Raw genomic sequence first — 25,624 nt, 5'->3', positions numbered from 1 at the left:
AATCTCCAGGGCTAGAGGAATCCACAAGTGAGTTCTATCAAACATTTAAGAAACAATTAGTTCCAATTCTATATAAACTCTTTGGAAAAATAGGTGAAGACAGGACTCTAATTCCTTCTATGAAACCAATATGGTGCTGATACCTAAAGCAGGAAGAATCAAAACAAAGAAAATTATAGACTAAATTCCCTAATGAAGATGGATGCAAAAATCTTTTGTGTGTGTGTGTGTGTGTGTGTGTTTGGGTTTTGGGGGGAGTAGGTTTTTGCGAGGCAAATGGAGTTAAGTGGCTTGGCCAACGCCACACGGCCAAGTAATTATTAAGAGTCTGAGGCTGGATTTGAACTCCAGTATTCCTGACTCCATGGCCGGTGCTCTATCCACTGCGCCACCTAACTTCCCCGATGCAAAAATCTTAAATCAAATCTTAGCAAAGTGATTATAGAAAGTTATCACTAGGATAATACACTATGACCAAGCAGAATTTATCCTAGGAATTCAGGGTTAGTTCAATATTAGGAAAACTGTCAATTTGATTGATTATATCAGTAACAAACCTAACATGAATCAGATGATTATCTCATTAGATGCTGAAAAAGCCTTTGACAAAATAAAGTACCTTTCCTACTAAAAACACTAGAAAGCATAGGAATAAATGGATTGTTCCTTAGAATGATAAGCAGTATCTATCTGAAACCATCAACAAGGATTATACGCAATGGAGATAAGCTAGAGACATTCCAATAAGAACAGGGGGGACACAAGGATGCCCATTATCACCATTAGGATTCAATATCATTGGGCAGCTAGGTGGCATAGTGGATAGAGCACCGGCCCTGGAGCCAGGAGAACCTGGGTTCAAATCCAGTCTCAGACACTTAATAATTACCTGGCTGTGTGGCCCTGGGCAAGCCACTTAACCCCGTTTGCCTTGCAAAAACCTAAAGAAAAAGGATTCAGTATCATATTAGAAATGTTAGCTTCAGCAATAAGAGAAGGAAAAAACTGAAGTAATTAGAATTGGGAAGGAAGAAACAAAACTCTCACTCTTTGCAGATAACATGATGGTATACCTAGACAATCTTAAAAAATCATCTAAGGGGGTGGCTAGGTGACACAGTAGATAGAGCACCGGCCCTGGAGTCAAGAATACCTGAGTTCAAATCCAGCCTCAGACATTTAATAATTACCTAGCTGTGTGGCCTTGGGCAAGCCACTTAACTCCATTGCCTTGCAAAAAAAAAAATCACCTAAAAAACAGTTAGCAACTTTATCAAAGTCACAGGATATAAAAATAAACCCACACAAATCCTCAGAATTTCTATATATTACTAGAAATATATAGCAGCAATATCTAGAAAGAGAAATTTCATTTAACATTACTTCCTACAATATAAAATATTTGGGAGTCTCCCTGCCAAGGCATACTCAGAAACTCTATGAAAACAACTCTTAAGGCACTTTTCACACAAATAAAATCAGATTTAAATAACTGGGTAAATATCAACTACTCATGGATAAGCTGAGCTAACATAATAAAAATGACAATTCTACCTAAATTAAACTGTTTATTTAATGCCTTACCAATCAAATTTCCAAAATATTGCTTATGAGCTAGAAAAAATTGAAACTAAATTCATATGGAGAAATAAAAAGTCAAATATCAAGGGATTTAATGGGGGAAAAGTGTAGAAGATGGCTTAAGCTTACTAGATCTAAAATTATGTCATTAGGCATCAGTCATTAAAGCTATGTGGTACTGGCTAAGAAAGAGAGTGGCAGATCAGTGAAACAGACTAGGTATAAAACAGACAGCAAGAAATGATTATAGTAGTCTGCAGTTTGATAAATCCAAAGAACTCAGTTTCTGAGATAAGACCTCTCTCTCTTTGATAAAAATAAAACTGTTGGGAAAATTGGAAGAAAGTATGGCAGAAATTTAGAATAGATCAGCATCTCACACCCTATACCAAGATAAGATCAAAATGGATGCAGGATTTAGACATAAAAGACAATATTATAAGCAAACTAGGAGAACAAGGAATAGTTTACCTGTCAGATCAATGGAAAGGGAAGCAATTTAAGACCAAGGAAGAGATGGAGAACATCATTAAAAGCAAATGATAATTTTGATTACATTAAATTAAAAATCTTTTGCACATACAAACCACTGTAACCAAGATCAAAAGAAATGTAGTAAATTGGGAAACATTTTTTACAACTAGTGTTTCTGACAAAGGATACATTTTTAAATATACAGAGAACTGAATTAAATTTAAAAAAAAAAGCCATTCCCCAATTGACAAATGGTAAAAGGATATGCAAAGATGATTAAATCAAAGCTATCTATAGTCATATTAAAAATTGCTCTAAATCATTACTGATTAGAGAAATGCAAATTAAAGCATCTCTGAGGTACTATCACAACCATCTCAAATTGGTCAACATGACTAGAAAGGACAATGATCAATGCTGGAAGGGCTGTGAGAAATCTGGAACACCAATGCACTGCTGTTGGATCTGTGAACAGATACAGCATTTCTGAAGAGCAATTTGGAATTATGCCCAAAGGGCCATAAAAATGTGCATATCCTTTGATCCAGGGATACCACTACTGGGTCTATATCCCAAAGAGATCATGAGGGTAAAAATCCCACATATACAAAAATACTCATAGCAGCTCTGGCAAGGAATAGGAAATCAAAGGGATGTCCATCAGTTGGGGAATGGTTGAACAAATTGTGATATATGTATGTTATGGAACACTATTCTAATTAGAAACCAGAGGGATGGGATTTCAGAGAAACTTGGAAAGACTTGCAAGAACAGATGCTGAGCAAGATAAGCAGAAACAGAAGAACAGGATAACAGCAACATGTAGGTGATGATCAACATTAATGGACTTGCTCATTCAATCAGTGAAATAATCAGGGACAATTTTAGAGTATCTATGACAGAGAATATTGTTTGTATCCAGAGAAAGAACTGTGGAGTTTAAACAAAAATCAAATATTAATGCTTTCAATTTAAAAAAGTTGTCTTGTATACTATATAATTTTTCTATCTCTAATATTTTATTTTTTCCTCAAGGATTTTTTTTCCTCTCAACACATTCAATTTTGATCGATGCATAGCATGAAAACAATATAAAGATTATCAGATTGCCTTGTGCCGGGGGGAGGGGGGGAGGGAAGGAAGGGTGGGAAAAATTGAAAAATTCCAAACATTACCAAAAATGATAGGTAGAAACTACTATTTTATATATTATTGTAAAACAAATAAAATATTTATATAATAAAAAACTACTTAGACAATTAAGGCATCATTTGATAATTAAACCAAGAACCAATCATGAAAGGACAGAAAAAATAAGACTGGTTGATATGTTTTTGTGAAATTAGAAATATAATCAGTATCAATATCTCTCAGAGTACCTGTTTCAATGAAGGATGAAAATATATCATGAGATGATTTATTTTAAATTTTCTTCATACAAGGACATCCCTAAAATATCCAGTTCAACATCATCATAGCCAGGAGCCAGAGACTGATCACTTTCTTCTTCAAGAAGTTCACTGTTGTCCATAACATGAGGTTCCAAGCCTGAAATTTTAGAAGGAGATTGATTACTCTGTGATACTCTTCACAATAAGATTAACTAAGAGGTGGAAACTGCCTCTATCCCTCCAAGTGGTCAACACTTTCCCTTGATCTCAATCAAATACTGGTACCACACAAGTGGAAAAATTAAATTTTTCTAGAATAAGAATCCAATTTCCTTTGAAAAGCAAGGGAAAGAAGGCTAAATTTTCAGTGCAAAGACCACAGTTTGAATGTCCCACTTCTCTTTTCAGTCTTTCTTCTCCAAGCATACCAAACCAAACTTGATTTTAGGGTTTTTTTATTATTCTTAGACTAGAAAAATTACTTTTGATCACATGATTAGTGTTTTACAAATATATACATATATTGACATAATATATGCATATACATATATTTATATAGGCCTCTGTGCATATTCCAATATTTCCTTTTTTCCAATTAAACCCCCCCATGTTTTTCTCTATGACCTCATGATTTCCAGAAATTGCATATATTAATGCTTTTGCTCTTCATTCTCTTCCCTCTTTTCCTACTTCCCTCATTTTCTTTTCTCTGTTCTATCATAACTTCACCCCTAGTTTCAATACCAAAAGAAAAATGAGTTAGACCCAAAAGCAACAAATCCTGAATATTCCCAGATACAGAGACAAACAAAACTGCAACCTGAACAACTGTACTATATTCCAGCAGGATTGGTACTATTGCTGACCTTGTCATTGAAGAAGTTCTACAGATGTTTCTTGATCTTGTGGATATTAGTGAAATGACTTGCCCTATCTCTGATTTATTAAATTTGGCATCCTTTAGTACTTTTTCCACTGGATTCAATGCACAATGGAAGAGGTCACCATTAAGTTCTTCAAAGTAGAAGTGGGTGAGCTGGCATAGAATTCTATTCCTTCATAAAAGGAGTAAGGCTCATTGGGTACTAGAAAACAGAGTATTAATTACATGTTCACAAGTGGTGCACAATGGACAGCTTTCTTACACTTAGAGCCTTTTAGCATTTTGGCTTAAACTCAGTTATGAAAAATTTGACTTAAAAGTTGTCAGTGTTCTTCCCACTGAAGTGGGTATCCCCACCCACTATGGTCCTAACTTCAAAAAATGTCATCTTCATTGATAAGAATAAATACATCTAAAGTGCCAATTATTGATATTGGGAATCATTAAAGCAAGTTAGCATTGTGATGATAGAATTTGTAGCAATCTTCCTAAGGGAAACTTCAGTAATTTTCTTCATCTTTGTCAAAACCCATAGAAAATATTTTTCCTGGATAGAAATTTTTTTGTCTCTCCTTTATACATTTGGAACTTGGATCAGCCTGTATAATTCACCACCATGTCTGCTCACACAATTGCATCATCCAGTTTGGGACCAATCACACATGTGGCATCAAAGACTACATTGGTAGGATTCAATGAAATGGATTCTTTGTAGCATCCCCAATTAAATATTCTACTTGGTGGTATAAACCTATTTTATGTAGTGCTATTTCCTCATTCTCCCATGCAGAAAGTCTTCCACACAAGATCAATGTTACTGTGGGTCCTTTCAACATTGTTCTTAAAGTTTTGTGGTCATTTCTGACTGACATGAAGTAAAAGCTGTTGCTGCCCTGCGTAAGACCCCATGCCACTTCATTTTAAAGAGATGCATGTGTAATTGGTTTTCTGGGACCAGGTAGTCTGGGCTTTCATTCCTTGGATTGTTTAGTTCAGGGAAGGTACAATGATAGAAAACCTAAAGACAAAAGCTATCAATTTAAAAGGTAAAAATGAAGCAAAAAATAAACCATCTACAAAATGTTGGATCGGAAATAAGAAAGGTGCCTTTCATGTAATGAGAAAAGGATGGAAATATGAATAGCTATCTTGACCTAAAAATCCCTCCAAATTCATCCTTTACTAAAAGGTTTGTAGTGATAGGGGTCTTCAAAATATGTGGTGGGGGAAGTTCTGACTGTTAAAAGAAAAAGCACATGATTTCTGCACTGTCTATGGATCTAAGCATATATCAAAATTTCTTTAAACATTCAAGAAAGGAAAATGGAAATAAGGGCTGAAATATGAAGACCTGAGGAAGTGGCAAATTTCTCCTCCTCCTCTTCTCCATCTTCTTTCTCAGTCAGATAATTCTCATTTTCTTCAATATCATCATACTCTTCCTCTGGCAGACTGATATCTTTCTCTTTCACCTCTTCATATTTCTCCCCCACTGCAAGGTCCTCATAGATGCCCTCAGTGGGATAATTCTGATTTGTACTGGAAACTGGAAAGAGAAGACATGAGTGAAATTTTAGGGGATAATCTCTATTAAAGCATCTAAAATGGATTGACATTTATCATACATTAATTTTTTCAAAGATAATTTCCATAACTAGTCTATTCTGGAATCACTGATTTGTCAAACAGAAAGTTATTTCTCATGTCAATACAAATTATTTTTCTTCAGGTTAAGCTTATCTCTGCTGTTCATTATCAAAATAAGTCATCATCTTGTGATATACTATGGTCCCCCTCTACATGAAAGAAACTTCCTATAACCTAATGAAGTGGACTATATTCATCTACAAGTAGGTGCGGGGGGAACTTTTATTGTATCTAGAAACATAAATAATAGAAGGGATCAGAGGTTCACCTGGTGTAATCTCCAACCCAAAGAAGAACAGTTCTTAACATTTTTAAGTTGTGAAATCTGTTGTTAGTCTGAAGAAGCTTATGGTCTCCTTTCTCAGAAAAGTGTTTTTAAATTAATAAAATGCAATACATAGAATTATAAAAGGAACAAAATATTCTGAAATACAGTTGCCAGAATATAAAAGAAAAAGTTCATGAATTTTATAATAACTTTAGCAACTACAGCAATACCCTCTCCAAAGTCCTTGCAAGATGGTCAGCCTAATTTCATTTGATAACAAAGTAGTTATATGACATTGAGTTTTGAGTCAGGAAGAACTGGTAGACTCTTGATACTGTGAGAATTTGACCTAACCCTAACCCTAACCCTAACCCTAACTTCAATTTCCTCAACCATAAAAAGAGAATCATGAGACCTACCTCCCTGAGCTATTATGAGGATCAGATAAGTAATATTTATAAAATGACTTAGCAAAGTGTATAGTATATAGTAGACCCTATAGAATCAGTATTATTTATTCTCTTGTAGCAACAGAGAATTCATTTCTCCATGAGGTGATTCATTTTATTGTTGGCTTATTCGACTGGTAGAAAGTTTTCCAACATGTTCAATTAAAATCTACTTCCCTTAAGTTTTCACCAATTGATCCAACTTCTCTCCAGAAGTTTCATTCTGCTTCTATAACATTATACTTCAAATATTTGAAGGCAGCTATGTTTCCCATAATTCCTTTCTCCAGACCAAATAACCCATTCTTACAATCATCCTCATAGTTTCCAGCCCTTTTATCCCCATTCTGATGAAACTCTTTCCAGATTCATTTTAGTTCATCAGTGTGATACCTCATAAAATATGATGCCTAAAACTGAAAATAATTAATACTTAATATTAATGACATTCACCACACAGAAGCAGACTAGCGACTTTAATTTTTACTGTCATGAGGAAGACAATAGACAAAAAAAATAGTCATCAGCATATAGCCAAAGCCACATTTGTCATGTATTCAAAATCTATCAGAGATAACTGCCAAAAGTAGAAAGACAATGAGTACAGAGGTGTAAATAAACAAAAATAAACATTTAGATAGCAAAGTTGAAGTAACTTCTCAGTATTCATTGTTGGGCTATGTTTTGTGGTAATTAGAGTGCCAGTCCTGAGCTCAAATTTGGTTTCAGACACTTACTAGATGTGTGATAAGCTTGAGAAGGATATAGCAAACCATTCCAGTATCTTTGCCAAGAAGGTCAGTCTACTTAAAAAGAACAAAAATAGGTACAACCATCTTCAGATTCTCCTCTGCTACAGGTGCTATCTATAGACATTTCTCTCAACCTCAAATTACCAAATGTTAATTGTTGCATGAGAAGAGGTATAATTAAATAAGATCTTGTGTTCCCAGGTGTTCTCCATAAATACTAAAACTCTTCCCTTCTTGACCTGCTATATGATATTTTGTGTCTCCCTTTGAGATATATCAATTTGGGATTGCCTTGAGGGGGCATGTCTTGTCTTTGCTAACTCAGAAGGTAGAGACTTCTGATCTGCTCATCTCTGTCTAGATTTGGGTAGCAAGAAAGAACTGTGAGATTACCTTGAGCCTTTTCTATAGCTAAAGTTAGCAGATTAAGATTTAGCCTTAAATTTGACCCAAAAAGATTTTGGCTGTGTCAGGCTCACCAACACCCCCTACCAGAGCTCTTTAGTAACTACACTAAATGAAAAGCACAGTCACCACCCAGAAGATTCTATTCAATGAGACCATACAGAACACAAGAGATATGTGTTTCAAATATCTAAGATTATGTCCTCAGATTGGGAAGAATGACATAAATGATTTACATGCATAATGAAGATGATAGCATAGATTCTGCAGGGGGATTATTCTGAAAAAGTATGCTGTTCAAAATATTTTTTAATCATTGTCTCTCACTTTGTGAGATAATGACTCCTGGAAATTATTTCAAAGGAAGCTGGAATCCAAAAGCACACCAAGCATTGCCCTTTTTATCTTTATTAACAATATCTATACATCAATACCGAATATAATAAGTAAATGTTTCCAGTAGCTGAATTTTTCACATTTATTTTTAGTTATATATGCATATTATAGAAATTAATAAGATATAAATTATTTTGTTACCAAATCCATAATATATTTTGTATAATTATATGCATCTCACAAATGAATATATGTTGTAGAAATTAATGATGCAAATTAAGTTAAGCAGTTCCTTGGTTCATGGTAGTCTTGTCATCAAGGATTTTCCCAACTACTGGATGACAGTTCAGTTATTATTGTGTGAGAATATACACTAAATTTCCTTCTCATTTTTGAAAGAGTTGACAAGTTATCAAAGGAACGTGAGTTATTGAGCTAGAAGGAACCTATATCCCAATTAAACCATTACTTTTTATATGTGGAAACATGCTCACAAAGCATCAATTAATGATTGCCTTATTGTCCTTAAAATCATTGGCATTTTATTCTTTCAATAAATACCACATAATTTTTTTCTATTTCTACAAAGTAACTTTGATATTCAATAATTTGATTATAAATCCAGGTAGGTATATAATGCCTACACATATATATATATATTACATCAATACATTTATAAAAGTAATGATTACTACATTGAAATGATTCAGCAATAAGCCCTATATATTTTTTGTTGTTTATTTATTTTATATTATTACAACAATCTTGTTGTGAGAGTAATCATAAACTTCTCTCCCCCCCAAAATAATGAGAAACCTCAAGAACAGTGAGAGAGAAAAAAGTTTACTACAGTCTGTGTTCAGATTCCAATGGGTCTGTCTCTTGGATGAGTTGTCTTCCCCATCATAGCCATGAGAGAAGTTGCTTCAATATTTTTTCCCACAGTTGCTATTACTAGCTGTATTTCATTCCCTCTACTCTATTCCACCCCACTCTCATCTACTCTGTTCTTTCTCTCCTTTCATGCTGTCCCTGTTCAGAAGTGTGATGCATCTGAGTAGCCTCTCCCACAATCTACCCTCTCTTCTATCACCTACTCCCCCTTCCCTCCCCCATTCCCCGTTATCCCATACCTTTCCCCTCATTTTTCTCTAGGGTAAGATAGATTTCTATACCCTTTTAAGTGTTATTTTTTCTCTAAGCCTTTTCTGATGAGATTTAAGGCTCACTCATTCCCCCTTACCTTACCCCATGCCACTCTATTGTCATAGCTTTTTCTTGACTAATATGTGAAATATCTTAGCCCCTTCTTCTCCTTTCTCTTCTTCCCAGTACCTGCCTTTATCACCCATTGACGCCATCATTTTACTCTATTATATCATTATATTCAGCTCTTTGCTGTGCCTTGTCTCTATATGCTCCTTCTAACTGTGCTTATAAATGAGAAAATCCATATAAGTTATCAGTATCTTCTTCCCTTGCAGGAATATAACCAGTCCAACATCACTAAATTCCTCATTATTAGTCCTTCTCGTCTGCCCTCTCTATGGTTCACCTGAGTCGTGTACTTGGAAATTAAACTTTCTGTTCAGCTCTGACTTTTTCAATAGAAAAGTCTGAAAGTCCCCTGTTTCATTGGAAATCCATCTTTTTCCCTGAAAGAGGATGCTCAGTTTTTCTAGGTAGCTGATTCTCAGTTATAAACCAAGATATTTTGCCTTCTGAAATATCATATTCCAAGCCTTACGAGCCCTTCATGTAGTGCTGCCAGATCCTGTGTAATCCTGACTATAGAGTCACGGTAGTTGAATTGTTTGTTTTTGGCAGCTTTTAGTATTTTCTCTTTGTCTTGAGAGTTTTGGAGTTGGCTATAATATTCCTGGAAGTTTTTCTTTTTGGATTTCTTTCAGAAGGTGATCGGTAAATTCCCTCAATTTCTATTTATTCTCTGCTTCTAGGATCTCAGGACAATTTTGCTGTATTATTTCTTGAAAAACAAAGTCTAGGCTCTTTTCCTGGTCATGATTTTCAGGTAGCCCAATAATTTTTAAATTATCTTTTCTGGATCTGTTTTCGAGGTCAGTTTTTCCAGTGAGATAGTTCACATTTTCTTCTAATTTGGGGGGTTTTAGTACAGATTTTTTTCTTCCTGAGTTCTTGCAAAGTCATCAGTTTCCTTTAGTTCCATTCTGCATTTGAAGAAATTATTTTCTTCAGAGAACTCTTATCTCCTTTTAACTGGCTAATTTTGTTTGTTAAGACATTCTTTTCCTCATTTGCCTTTGGTTTGCTTTTTCCATTTGGCCCAAACTAGTAATTAATTAATTGATTGATTGATCCATTTTAATATTAAAATATGTTGTTTTCTTCAGTATATTTTGTATTTCTTTTACCAAGTTGCTGACTTGGTTTTCATGATTTATCTGCATTGCTCTCATTTCTCCTCCCAATTTTTCTTCTACCTTCCTTAATTTCTTTTCAAAGTCTTTTTTGAGCTCATCCATAGCCTGAGCCCATTTTCCATTTCTCTTGGAGGTTTTGGATACAGAAGCTTTAATTTTGCCATCATCTGAGTATGTATTTTGACCCTCCAAGTGAACAAATTAATTTTCTATGGTCAGATTCCTTTTTTTCTGTTGTTTGCTCATTTCCTCAACCTATTATTGATTCCAATGCAGGGGGTTGGGACACCCCATTGGGACGTTTAATCCTCCAAGGTCTTATGAGAGGCTCTGACTACTTTCTTGTCTGTGTTCAGGCCCTCCCCTCTGCCCTGGAGCTGTGAGGAGGGCCCCTGCTCAGCTATGGTAGTGTTGTGGGGGCCCAGACTGCAACCTGGATCTGAGGGTGGGCAAACATTTGAGTCCTGCCCCAGGGAGAGCAGAGAGACCTCTTTAATCTCCCCCAACCCCCTTACCATCTATGGGCTGAAAGCTCTGGATGTGCTGAGGGCTCTGCAGACTCCTGCTGCAGGTTCTCACTGCAGGACTGCTCCTTCCATACTCACTCTGTTGCAGCTGAATTCTCTCACCACCCCTTCCAGCTGTCCCTGATGATCCTTGGGCCAGGAGGTCTGGAAACCACCCCCTCTTCCATAGACCCAATACCCCCAGGGATCTAGGCACCTAACTCAGCTGCTCCACAGTATACACTGCAGCTTTTTCCAACCCCCAGTCCTAATGGAACAGACCTTTCCTGTGGAACATCTTGTCTTGAACTGAGAAATTGTATCACTCAGTCTTTCTGTGGATTCTGCCCCTATAAATTGTAACTAGAGTCATAATTTGGTGGCTTTTGGAGTTTTTGGGGGAATGAGTTTGCAGGAATTCCTGCCTTCGTGTCATCATCATGGCTCTGTTCCCCCCCATATAGTTTTTGAGCAATTTTATTTTATTTCTGTAAAAGATTCAGAGTTGTACTTAAGTAAATCTTAAATGTCTCTTAGTTGATTGAACCCAAAATATTTTGTGAAAATTTCAAACAGAATTGTTTCCTTCTATTCATTTTGGGTTTTGTTATTAAAATTTAGAAAGGCATCAGATTTCTGTAAATTTGTTTTTTTTATCTTGGTACATTGCTGAAGTTATTTTTTATTATTATTGAATGTTTAAGTCAGTCAAAATATTAGTTGAAAATATAAATAATTTTGCTCCACTTTACCTATGTTTATGACCCACATTTGTTCCTGGATTAAGGAAAACCCGAGTTCAAATCTTACCTCAGATATTATCTGCATAACTCTGGGAAAATTACTTATCCTCTGTCTCAGTTTCCTCTTCTGTAAATTTGGAATAATAATAACCCATAACCTTTAGGGTTATTGTTAAGATCGAAATAATAATTGTGAAGTGCTTAGTGTAATTACTGCTAATTATTATCATCTTTATCAAATCGATTGAATTTGTTTGTAGAACTGAATTGAACATAGAACCATCTGAAAATGATAATAGACTGCCAAGACCTATGGCACATAGCAAACAAAGAGATTATTCTCAAGGCAAGGGAGGGTCTTCTCAACTAGCCCAATGGACACAGTGAGAAATTCATCCTAATGGTTACTCACTGAGGAAGAGAGCAGTAAAAATTTATCATGCTCATAGCACTTACTTAGACCCCCATTGATATCCACATATTCCCAAAATAATAAGCAATCCTCTGAACTCACTAAAGAAAATATTGTTAGGGCAAAGAAGGCTTAATGGGAGAACAGAGAGTAAGTGTAGTTCCCAAATACCCATCCTAGTGCAAGAATTAAAAACCATACCTTCACAGACTTCTAAAATAGCCATAAGTCATCTCAAGAGAAATAATCATAGATTAGATAGGGTCAAGAATGTCATTTTTAAATGCTTCACACCCTTGATCAAAGGCTTCAAGTGATGGTCCTGATACAGCAGAAGTTTATTCTCACATAATACACTGGAGAGCAATATCTCAAATATTCCAGATGTTTCTTCATTAGAAGTCTTTTTTTTAATTAACTGATATTCTCTAATACTTCCCATGCACTTACTCTGGCAGAATCCTTTCTTGTTCCACACCTGAGCCCCCATGAATATTAATACAAAGCAGAGAAGTATTCCAAGGATAAAACAGATGATCCTTAGTAGATTATCCCCTTCTTGGACTGGTGACAGTGAACCTGGACAAGAGCAGAGATTCCCAAAAAATCATGAAGTGAGTTTGTTTCTCCTCCTTATCCCCCATAGACCTAAACATTCTCTACTATTTTCCCACTCTCTTTGAGAAAGTCAATGTCACAAGATTTGTTTTCACCATTTGTTCCCCAGATGGTCTTGTTCTGTGGGATCTTCAATTCAAAAGAGATATCTTAGCAATAGTTCAAATTTATATTACATTCGCATTTTAAAGTCACTTATGATGACTCTTACACACACACACAGACATAAACACACACAAATATACACCACCACCACAACAACAAGAACAACAAGCCTAAAAAGATGTGCAAGTATTCTTTCTTCATTATAGAGATGAGGTACAGCTGTTGGAGTGTTGGAGGAGGATGTGGAATAGCATGTTTTCTGACTCATGCTCCAATATCTGTTTTAAGAACAGAGCAAACAGAAAATTTGGATTTTTAAGGAGAAGGCTCACCTCTTCCAGGCAGTGGCACTGTCTTCTCTCCCCTACCTGTAGAGAGAGAAAGAAACAAAATCAAAAGGAAAAAAAAGCAAGTAGAGAATTATATAGAAAGCTGCTAGTCTCCTATATTATTCAAATTTTGTCATTGATGATACAAGTTCAACTGTTCCTTACTTGTACTTTTTTGACCAGAGTTCATAAACTGAACTAAACTAAGTTGAACATGTTTAATGATGTTCACAGTCACACTGGGAGAGTCTTTCTCTACATGGTCCATACTCTACTCATGACCTATCACTCACCAGAGCAATTCACAGCTGCATCTTCCTTGTGACCACAGTCACTGTGTCCCCAGGGCTCTGCAGGACAGTCCCACAGAGACAGTTCAGTCCCCTTACACCGCACCTCATCCAGCCAAATAGTCCCTGTGCCTGGTCCAAAGGCAGCCTCTCCCAAAGCTGATACAGCTGAGCCACAGTCCAGCTGCCGGCACACAACCTCAGCATCTTCCAAGTCCCAGGAATCATCACACACTGTTCCCCAGGAGCCTCTATGCCAGATTTCCACTCGCCCAGAGCAAATGTCCTTTCCATCTCTGATACGCAACCTGTTCATCCCTGAAAATGCAGCCAATAAGAGTGATTGAGATAGCCAGACAGGTAAACAGACTTGACCTTTCCTTAATGATAAATAATGAAAAGTGACCAAACAGATACCTGTGCATTCCTGGTCAGATGAACAGTTGAACTTTTCACCGGGGCCCTCTGAGGTCTTCTTTTTCCAATCTATAGGGAGAACATAATGGAAAATGTCAGAAGAAATGATATTGTAGTGTTGAAATAATGAGTCATTCCTGCTATGGTGAAGAATAGGATTTCTTAACTAAATTCTCAAATAGCAATTAATTTCTCTGTGAAAAAGGAAAATGAGATTTTAGGACACATTCTGAGAACCACAGTCACAGAGACACATCATCACTGACATCACTGATCAAACTATATTTGAAATATTGTGCTCTGAGTTCTGTGTTTTAGAAAGAGCATTAAGAAACTGTAATTTCAGGAGAGGTGAACACTATAGTGAAGGAATTGTAAAACATTCCATAAGATAAATCAAAGCAACAGGGACAAAATGATAGGAGACTTCAAATATGTAAAGAATATCTCACAGCAGAGTTCAAATTTATATTACATTATATTGTTTCAGAAGGCAACATTAGGAGAATAGATAAAAGTTTCTGAGAAACAGTTTGCCTCAACAGTATGAGGAAACTTTCTAACAGAATCAAACAATATTGGAATGAGTGACCATGGCAGATAGGGAATTTACCATCATCATGACCCAGAGAATTATGAATGTAGCTTTAATGCTGTTAAAATCTTGCTAATTGTGGGAGGTTGTTTGCTCCTGAGATGTAAATTGACCCCTGTTGATTTTATCTTATCTCCCCTTGACCCTGTCAAATATATCTTATTCTCCCATTTCCCCCTCCACTTAACCTTGGGGCAGGAAGGACCAGTATGACCTGGCATGACCAGAAATGACATGTTGAACTTGGAGGTGGAGCATGTTGGGACAGGAAGGGACCTGTACATAGCCTACCATTGGAAGGTACCTGGCCCAAGATATAGGATCACTCCCCAAGCACCACCCCTTGCCCAACCTATCATAGAAGGGTACCTAACAGGAAGCACCTCATCTTCCTTCCTCCCTTCTTCTTTTACTCCAGCAGGATGGGTTTTTCTCACACTGAAGCACCAGGGGTCTCCCCCAGACCATGTGGCTAGATTAAGCCATCTCATGTCTACTTGCCCTTTCTTCTTCTTCTTCTTCTTCTTCTTTTCTCTCTCTCTCTCTCTCTCTCTCTCTCTCTCTCTCTCTCTCTCTCTCTCTCTCTCTCTCTCTCTCTCTCCCAGGCAGCTCTCTGACTGTCTTTATCCCTGTCTCTCTTCATCTCCCTCTCTCTGTCTCCCTCTCTACCAAGCAAATAAAATCTAGTCTTTTGTTACTCATTCCCGTCCTAAAGTGACTGTTGCTTTCCCAGGAGAGAAAGGAAAAGTTTTCTTTAACCTGTTTACTTTGCCATGTTTCATAATAAAATCCTGAGCAGTTTTAACATTCCAGAGAGCATGCAAACTCTTTTGCTATTCAGTGGTCCCCAAATTCCTATGCTTATTTGGTTACCCCGGATCCCATTGACACCAGTTAGGAATCTTCAAGAACAGACTAGATGACCATTTGTTAGGAATTTGGGGCAAGGGATTCCTGTTCAGGAATGGAGTATCAGATCTTGGGTCCCTTTCACCCTCTATAATTCTATGATCTATTAGAAGCCAGATTCAGCTAGAAGCTAGAAATTGAATGGCAACCTAAGCTGATGATATTAGATGATATTAGATGATATTAGAATTCAAAAGGATAAGAATTCCAACCTTTACATGTGATCCAAGCTTCATCCCCCTGGGAACATGAGTGTGGATTCCAGGGGGCTGACGGGCACTGCCACAAAGAGTTAGTATGTGAGCTGTGACATTCGATTTTGTCCAGCCAGCTAATATCTGAGCTTCTGTGGAGTATTGGCTTATTCTCCAGCCAACCATGCTTCCCACACTCCAACTGCCTACATATAATTTCCATGGAAAGTTCCTTCAGAGAGTTGCTACACACAGCTCCCCATGTTCCATTGTAGAAAACTTCCAACCACCCAGCACAGTTGAGGGTCTCACTGGTCAGTCTCATGTCTGTAAAATCTAGGAGAAAAACATAAATCAGTCCTGCAATGATTTCTATTATCATAAATTCATAGTCACATAATTATGAAGCCACATCGAACTTTTTTCAATTGTGGGATCCATCATTTTTTTAAAAAATCTAAAATCCCACAACTCCTTAATGATAATACTTGGACCAAAACCCAAGGTTCTGACTCCCAAGTAAGGAAGTGCTAAATCACACTGAAATTAAGTGGTCCAGTAAATAGAGTAATGGGACTGGAGTCAGGCAGATCACCCTCATGAGTCCAAATCTGGCCTCAGACACATACTAGATGTATGCAACTTTATGCAAGTCACTTAAACCTATTTGCCTCAGTTTCCTCATCTGTAAAATTATCTGGAGAAAGAAATGGCAAACCATTCCAATATCTTTGCCAAGAAAACCTCAAATGGGGTTATGAAGAATCAGACACCACTGAAAAGACTGAACAACAGCAAAACCACATTACTTCTCTTATTAAAGGCCAAGGCTCAGTATGGGAACAAATTATAGAAGTTGCTAAAAGAAAATATCCAAACCCCAATATCAGTTCCCAACAGAGATTTTCACAGGTGACAGAGTCATAGAGAGTTGCAATGCTGATATCTAATGTTTTCATAAATAGTCTAGATGATAGACTTTGGGCTGAAAAAAGAATTGAAGTCAAGGTATTCTTACTGACATCAAATTGAGCATTATCTGCAGCATATCAGACTATCTCATCCTACCAAGCTCAACTATCTCAATGCTTTGACATTTCTCAGCTTTAGCAATTCTTTGATTTCAAGTTAATTTGATTTTTAATGGCATGGTGAAAAGAACAGTGGTCTTTCGGGAACTAGGGTCCAAAAAAGCAAAAAAAAAAAGACCAGGGTCAAGTTACAGTTGTACTCTAACATCCTCTGACTGTAATGCTTTGGGAAAATTCCCTCTGGGGCATAGTTTCTTCATCTGTAAAATAAAGGAAGTGGATTTGATTAATCCTAAGGCTGCTTCCAACTTTATCATCCTGTGAAAAGACCAAAGTTCCAGTGGCATCTTCCATGATCTCTAAAAGATGTTTCTGGCATTATTTACCATGTTTTTAATTTTTCTAGAAAATATGTTAGATGCTTCCTGGACACTCTAAAGGAACTCTTTAATTCCTCCTACTTCTTTGAAATTATTCTAATTTCTCCAGGTTTTGTGATTTGAAAAATGGAATAGAAGATGGAGATAGAATTTAGGACCTGGAGTCTAGGAGCAGAGCTGAAATCTTAGCCTTGTCAAGACTTTGCAACCCCAAACGGATCACAACCTCTCTGTCAACTTCTTTATCTACAAAGTAGTATATTTAGACTAAACTTCTACAAGTCTCTTCTGATTCAAAATCTATGATCCTAAAAATTCCTGGCATAAAATTTTAAATATAAATCCTTTCCCTCCCATCATTTCATTATCCCCGCCCCCCTTTGCCTCAAGGGATGGAACTCTCAAAAGTGTTTGATGATTTTTGACACACTAGACTATCCTATCAATCTGTGAGTTCCTTAAATTTACTAGAATTCAACATTCATATCTGATAAAAGAGGGCATTAGCCTAGATCAAGTAATCCTAACCCATTTTGTGCCATGTGCTCATTTGGGAGCATATGATGAAGTCTATGAACTTCTCACAGTAATGGTTTTAAAAGTATAAAATAAAATACATAGCATTTCTAAGAAAGTCAATTATACCAGAATATAGTTAAGGAAGTATTTTTTAAGATAAATTACCATACCTCAGGAAAGGAAACTCTAAACTAATGAACTAATAGTACATTCCCTTATAGACAAGAATGTGCCAAAGTCAAATTGAATTGGTTTGAAAGTTGATTAGTAAATGTTCAGTGAGCATTTATACTCATAAATCAGCAAACACTACAAACCAAAGCTTGGTTTATGATTTTCTTAAAATCTAGACTTTTAAAAATGATAAAAAAAAATAATTTAAATTACACTTAAATCAGGGTCAGAAACTTTTAGTTTCAGGAGATAAGACCTCCAAGATCTCTACATTAATATCTCTATCCCTTAAGGAAAGACTACAAGGGAAAAGGGACTGTGGAATCGTATGAAGTAACATTGTTTCTAGGAATAGTAAGAAATATTTCATTCATCTAAAGACCCTTCCAGAAAGACTTCCTAGGAATATAAGCAGTAGGTCTAAGACAAGTGTTCTATGGGATGTAAAACTCAGCTTGAAATAAGGGAATTCTAATCTTGTTTAGATCCTAAATTCTCCATACTTGAGCCTCACCCCAGGGAAGTGACCTTTCCTTGTGATACTGATATTGAGATAGAGTAATACTGAGACCTTTTCAGTACTTGAAAGGAGTTGTTGTGGCTGTTGTCAATGTTGTTTGTCCTTTATTCTCTAAGAGGACTCATGAAAACAGGCAGATGACATCTTGTTTTGCAAATGAATTGGATATGAGTGGGAGGAGGCATACCACATCACCAATCTCACTTTCTCCTCCAGAGCCATCTGGGTCTAGTAACCAAATATGAATCAGGATGACTGGAGATGACCCTGATATAGTGGAAGACTTTGGCCTTAAGAAGATGGTTAAAGATAATGATGATAGAGACAAAGGATTGACCTGAAGGACTGACCTGAGCAGAGAACACTGGCATCCTCCTTGTGTCTGCAGTCATGTTGGCCCCAGCTTTGAGAGGGGCACTGCCAGAGCTCAGACTCATTTCCAGAACAGCTCAACTCATCCAGCCAGATGGGGCCAGCCCCTGCTCCATAATGAGCAGATCCCATGGCACTAATGGCCACACCACATCCCAGCTGTCTGCAGACCACATTGGCATCAGAAAGATCCCAGGCATCATCACACACTGTGCCCCAGGTGCCATTGTGGTAGATCTCCACTCGCCCAGCACAGCGGCCAGTACCATTCACCAGGCGGATCCCTCTGCTCCCTGAGGGACAAGGTTTTTCATTAAGAATGAAAATGAGAAGCCAGTAAGGATTCTGAAGGATTGGGCAGGTACTCACCTGAGCAAATGACACCGGCATCCTGAGTGCTTCCCACTGTAGCCAAGGCAGACAAGGAGATATTACACTGGCTCAGTTGAGTCTCATTACCCACACACTTCATTCTGCTTAAACCCAACCCTGGGTCTGAGGTAGGAGAAGTATAGATTCTCTCTGCCATTCCACATTGGAACTGCCTACACAACACCTGGGCATCATTTAGGTCCCAATCATCACCTAGGACTTGGCTCCAAACTCCATGTAGAAAAATCTCCACTCTTCCATCACAGCGGCTCTGTCCTTCCCTCAAACGGAAAGAATCTAAGTTCAGGGAGAGGAAAAAAATGAATCCAATATTTAAGAGTTTCAGTTTGTGGTTTGGGTTGCAGAACAATAGATAAACACTACTGGATAAGTAAATTAACCTGTTTTGGTGGAAGGTACTGAATTATCAGCATAATGCTTAGGATCATGAAAGTTTGGGAATGTAGAAGATAAGAGCAAAATGAATTGGAGACAAAAGAAAAGAGACAATGATCATGTTAAAGGATAAGATCCTTTGAATAATTTTTCCTTTTTGTGTTACTCCTACATTTGCAAGCTATTTAGGGTATCTTGATTTCAGTATCAATGAATATGGTTAGACAAAAACCAGGATAACCAAATGCAGCCCAGGATAGTAGAAAGAGCACTGGGATGAAAGGATGGGGATGGAGGCAAGGAGAGACATCAAGGCAAGATGCTGCTTGAAGAGGAGGCAGACCACCCCACTCCGGCATCCCTACTCCAGAAAAAAAGCCTGAAATTTACATCAAATCTAAATAATAATCAAGAAATTCAATGGGAAAAACTTCAGTGATTTTTTTCCCCACCCCAGAACTGCTTAAGAGGTCAGTCAGAAATTCACAGGAAATTGGAAAAAGGACTGTCAAAACTCCAGTGTCAACAAAGTAAAGCCTACAAACCCAATCAGAGGCTGTCCAGGGACCTATGTACTCTCCAAGTTTCTGTGTCCAGAAGCAACAAGAGTGGAGGGCTTCCTCTGAGAAAGTCCTGGGGTGATAAGTAAGCATAAGGGTGGGAACTATAGAAGTCTCAGGGACAAGCATCAGGCAAAAATCAACCCTGTATGGCAGGTCTCAAACTTGGACATCCATTTCGAGGACTGTGAAGTCACTAATACTCTGTCCTGAGATGCCACAGAAACTTCTGGAGATCTTGTGTTCTGAAGCTTAAATATCCAGAAGAACCTAACCCCAGGAAATGGAGCTCAATATAAGAACCCGTGAAAATACTTTTAGGGCTGATCACCCTACCCAAAAGTAGAGCAATGGACAGAGTCTAACCCAATCATGAAGTCCCAATTCAGGAAGCAAAGCTAGAGAGAAAATAAATCAAAGAAAATACAAACCAGTACCGAATCTAGAAATCTCCAAAAAGAACAAAGTGCTACAAGCAGAAATTCAAAATAAATAACATTTTCCACAAGGACATTCTGATGCCTAGAAGGAAAGAATAAAGAAATAAAAATTAAATAATTGGAGAGAGGATAAATAGCATAGTGGAAAAAGAGATCAACCTTTCTCAAATAATAGACCACCTAAAAACTAAAACAGAACAAAAAGAAATCAATGACTTCCTGGTTTTGTGTGATAAAAAAATTTTAGCTGTACTGAACTAATGCATGATTACATTCTCTACCTGAATATTTATTATCCAGCTCTGTAGCCAGCTGTATATTATTCTTGTACTTTGTGACAAGATATTCAGTTCTGAATGAATACGTTTTTAAGATTCATGGGGGGAGGCTTTTCATTTATGTGGAACTTGGGTTGTTTTTGTTGGCTGAGTTATTTTTTCCCTATGCATTTAAAAGCAAAACTATATTTTTTTTAAAAGTATTACAAATGAGTTAGCCTTTTTTCTTCTATAGTTGCATTGTTGTACAAATTATTGCCTCTGCTAAATTAGTAATATAGAATACATGAGAATACAGATTAGTTTGTTCCTGCTTTATGTGTACATTTTAGACATTAAAAGTTGAAACTCTTCTCCTTTCTTACACTTAGCCCCATATTTCATTTGCTCTCAAAAGAAATTTTAAAAATCGCAAAAAATGAGATTGCAAAAAATATTGTAACCAAAACAAAATATTAAAAGATATAAAAAGATATAAAATGAATATCACAATTGACATGGAAAAGGAAGTAAAGGATAAATCATTTAAGAATCACTGAACTTCCTCAAAAACATGATTTTTGTAAAAAACTGTTAGACTATATTTCAAAAAATCATACATAAAAACTGCTCAAATCTGTGAGAACAAGTGGGCAAAATAAAGATGAAATGAATGCATTGATCATCTGTTGAAAAAAAGCTACCAATGAAAAGATCTCAGGAATGCTATAGCCATAATCCAGAGCTCCTACTAAAACACACACACACACACACACACACACACACACACACACACACACACACACACACACACACAAACACAGACACACACACACACAGCAGGCAGCTATAAATGAAAGACCTGAAATACTAAATTCCAAAGAGATTTACTATCAAGAATAACTTATCCTCTAAAGTTAAGTAAAACCCTACAGAGAAGAAATGGTGGATCTTTAATGGAATAGAGGACTTTCAAATATTTCTTAATCAAAGACCAGAGTTGAGTAGCAACTTTGAAATATAAACAAAAGAGTTGAGAAAACCTAGAAAAGTAAATATATTTGAGTAATTGGAAAGAGCTGTATAATGACATAGTTCTAATGTTCTAATAAAGAGAGAAGAAACAAATAGTCAAAATCTAAGGAAATATCTTAGATTGACCCAGATAGTTTGAAAATAGTTGAACAAATTATGAAATAAATGCAGTTTATTATTACAAAATAAAGGACAAAAGAATAAATGATATAGCTTCTTAGATATGATCTAGATTCCTAATGGTGTTTGGCTCTGAGTTGTATAACAATTTTCATCAATGTCTCAATTTAAAGCATAGATGGCATGATTATACAATGATCCAAGACAGTTCCAAAGGAATAATGATGAAATATACTATCCATCAGAGAAGTAACTGATACTGTTTGAATAGAGATTGGAGCATACTATTTTTCACCATTTCATTTTTTTCTTTTAGATGAATTATCTTGTTCAAAATGACTAATATGGAAATATTTTTATAATTATAATTAAATATCTGATTGTTTTCCATCTCAGAGAGGTAGGAATTTGGAATTCAAGACTTTAAATAAAAAATGTTTTTGAAAAATTGGGGGAAAGGACACAAGTCTAAGCAAACTAAAAACTCAAAAAGCCTCAATAATGTAATTGGATAATCACATTTTGAAAAGACCATGACCTTGAGCTGCATTCAGAGAGGTCTCACCTCCAGAAATAAGAAAATCATTATCACATTGTACTTGACCATTATCCCCTATGTCTGGAGTGTTCAGTTCTAGGTGGCACCTTTTAGAGCACCTGAAAAGTTGATGAACCTATAGAGAAGAACAAACAGATTGGCAACGATACTAGAATCTATGCCATATGAGAATCAGTTGAAGAAATTAAGAGAAAGATGATTAGCCTGAAGAAAATTAAAAGTTTCAAGAGACAAGGCAATTATTTTCAAGTATGTGAAAGGCAGTCTTATGGGAAAAGGTGATAGATTTGTCTTTTGCTGTTAACAAGTAATTAAGGGCTCATTATATGCTTATTATGTGAACTGTGCTAATTTCTGAGGATATAAAAAGGGGGCGAAGGTCTCTGCCAACAAGGTCACATTCTAATAAGGAAATATGTATATATGTTAGTATATATTTCTTAGTATGTATGTATGTGTTTATGTATATGTGTATAACATCTCCTAGTTTTTTTAAAACAAGTTGATTCTTCATCTTTGAGTGCCAGAGGGAAGAGCCAAAAGCAAAGGTGAAGGAATTATGGGTTCAAATTTAAAAGAAAAGGGAAAAATTCCTAACATTAAAATTGTCCCAAAAGGGATGGGCTATATCCGGCTATATCCGGCTACATCCTATGAGGTGATTTGTCTTTCCTCCCAACACCCACTGGAGAAAGGTTTATTGCAGCTAAGCTATAATGTTTGTCTAACATATTTTGAATGAGATTTCTACTGAGATGGTTCTTCCAATCTTAATCTCTTTGGGGTCACACAGGAAATAATGTCAAAATTCAAACCCTGGTCTTCTGAGTTCAAATACAACACTCTTTGTACCACACATCACTGTCTCTTCACTTTGCTATTATAGAGACATGTTTGCGGATCTCATTCCCTAAGAGTTTCTCCTCTCAGCAATCACATCTGTCTGCCTCTGTCTCTGCCTTGGCACTCACCTGAGCAGATGGCCCCAGCCACATTCCCCAGAGCACACTTGGATGCCCCCAATGTGCTCACTGGGCAGTTCCATAAGTGGGGCTCTGTTCCTGTGCAGTGAAATTCATCAGGCAAGATCAAACCATCTGCTTCCCCAAAGTAATCTCTTCCTGGAGCTGCTATGGCATGGCCACAATTGAGCTGGTGGCAGAGGACAGTTACATCTTGCAAATCCCAGTGAGTGGCACAGAGTGGGGCCCAGACCTCCTGTACTTGGAGTTCCACTCTCCCTGAACATCTGTTGCTGCCATTCACCAGCCTGTACTCTGGGGAAACAAAAAGGGGGGCTTTTTAATGAAGGAATCCTAACCACATGTGGCAATAGATGCCAACAGCTGATTGAACTTCAGCAAAGGACTTTATTTCTGATATGGTGAAATATCAATACCTACTAACCTTAGAAAACACCCTAAATCTATACTAAATACAAATGATATAGACATACTGTCCACCAGGTTTCTAATCAAAAGACAACACACTTTAAATATATAGGAAATGAAACATGCAATCTGATTCGATGCCACTGAACAAGTTGCACTTATTAATCATCTACTCTAGTCAGGGCACTACAGAATTAAAGGAATGATGTCCTCCCCTAAACATCAGAGAAGATTACTGAATTTGAACCTAGTATGATTCAAATTGAGATTTATGTTACTGTGAAGATATGAATAAATTGGACTTTAGAAAGTTAAAGTGGTTTTTTGCAAGGTTAAGTGATTTGCCCCAAGTCACACAGCTAAGTGTCGAGGGCAGGATTTGAACTCAGAGTCCTCCTGACTCCAGAGTTGTATTCTAGCTACTGTGCCACCTAGCTGTGCCTGAAGTATATTGTAAATGCATTATGAGAATCATTGTACTCAGAAGAATTTTATGATAAATGCTTTTACAAAGCAAAGATGTTCAGTAAAGCAAATAATCAAACCCTAATTTATTTGCATTTTAAATCTAAATTTCTACTGTCAGATTTCTTTAAGAAACAAAAGCCTTGCCTGTTTTTCTTTCTGGATCTACTCTGCTACCACAGGATGGTGCCAACACCCAGGGAGGGGGGAGATTCCCATGTTTTGTGGAGGTCTTTGGCATAATTGATAATGTCCTGAGTCAGGAGAGAGCATTCCTCCTGACCTAATAGAATTCCTGATAGCAACTCTTCACCTCTAATGAATGTGACATGAAGCAATATCCTGAGCTGAGGACCACACTATTGATGAATAAGCAGGGAAGCAACTTTATCAGATCCTACCTTCTGATTTGTGCAATTGTATAAACAAGCTTCCCTAAAATTCCATTTTCAGTCCAGTTTCTAACTGGACCTCATGAATGCATAACTGCAAGTCTAGAGAACTTAAAAAAGATAAATAGCAACCTAATTCCATTTGTTCTTAAGACCAAACTCAGAAGGAAAACACATTCACCTAATTCTGTTTGTTCCTTTCTAGGCCAAATTCTGGAGATTAACATGTTAATTTAATTCTGTTTTTATAAACACACCAAATTCTGTAAAGTTGTCAATCAGTATGGATGCTTGATATAAACCAACTTTTAGAAGCCAATATAGGAAATAAGAAGTGAAAAAACTTTTTGTAGACTCATTGTCAGGAAAATCTGTGTAGGTATATGACCCTATGACCCTAGAAGGATAGAATTTAATTCCAAAATTTGTATTTCCAAGAGACAAAGGAACAGGATCACTGAAGATTCTACCTGTTCATCTTTCCTAAAATGGGAGGTGAGAGAAAGGTAAGAGAGGGAAACAGAAAAAGTCAAAAAGTTATAAAAGAGGAAGAAATTGTAAGAGAGACAGTGAGCTTGGAGTAGCAAGAGAAAGGTGGGGATATAGGAACTAGTTCCCTTCCATCTCCCCAGAGATGTAGTAAATGAAGCTAAAAGGTGAAACATAGTCTTGATATTAGCTATCCAGGGCAAGAGAAATAAAAGGAACTTAATCATCCTAAACTTAATATCAATAGAGCCCTAAGAAATTGTCTGATCAATAGAAATAGTAAAGTTGTGTGTTGGATTAACAAGTTTAAAAATATACTGCTTGGCCCTAGGCATATTTTAATTTTCACAATACCATAGGTGACAAAATACATCAAACCATTGACCTGGGATTGGGAAGATTTGAATTCAAATCCAACTTCCAATGACTTACTGTGTGACACTGAG

At 36.7% G+C, this 25,624-nt stretch overlaps 1 protein-coding gene across 1 annotated transcript in view; it reads right to left on the bottom strand.

The window, feature by feature from the left end:
* Nucleotides 1-3,472: 3,472 nt before the first annotated feature.
* The window catches only part of SCART1 (scavenger receptor family member expressed on T cells 1), a 41,707-nt gene continuing 19,555 nt past the window's right edge, over nucleotides 3,473-25,624 (bottom strand). The window contains exons 5-16 of the mRNA XM_074236171.1: nucleotides 23,401-23,718; nucleotides 19,072-19,371; nucleotides 18,681-18,995; nucleotides 15,725-16,042; nucleotides 14,009-14,077; nucleotides 13,595-13,909; nucleotides 13,305-13,340; nucleotides 12,700-12,828; nucleotides 11,104-11,259; nucleotides 5,802-5,875; nucleotides 5,200-5,347; nucleotides 3,473-3,603 (exon numbers count right to left, since the gene is read on the bottom strand). Coding sequence (XP_074092272.1) covers nucleotides 3,473-3,603; nucleotides 5,200-5,347; nucleotides 5,802-5,875; nucleotides 11,104-11,259; nucleotides 12,700-12,828; nucleotides 13,305-13,340; nucleotides 13,595-13,909; nucleotides 14,009-14,077; nucleotides 15,725-16,042; nucleotides 18,681-18,995; nucleotides 19,072-19,371; nucleotides 23,401-23,718 — 2,309 coding nt within the window. The remainder of the gene's footprint in view (nucleotides 3,604-5,199; nucleotides 5,348-5,801; nucleotides 5,876-11,103; nucleotides 11,260-12,699; nucleotides 12,829-13,304; nucleotides 13,341-13,594; nucleotides 13,910-14,008; nucleotides 14,078-15,724; nucleotides 16,043-18,680; nucleotides 18,996-19,071; nucleotides 19,372-23,400; nucleotides 23,719-25,624) is intronic.

This window comes from Macrotis lagotis, chromosome 4, assembly GCF_037893015.1.
Source record: "Macrotis lagotis isolate mMagLag1 chromosome 4, bilby.v1.9.chrom.fasta, whole genome shotgun sequence".
Classification (NCBI taxonomy): domain Eukaryota; kingdom Metazoa; phylum Chordata; class Mammalia; order Peramelemorphia; family Peramelidae; genus Macrotis; species Macrotis lagotis.
Note: the sequence above shows the minus strand (reverse complement) of the source record. Positions and strands in the feature narration are given on the sequence as shown.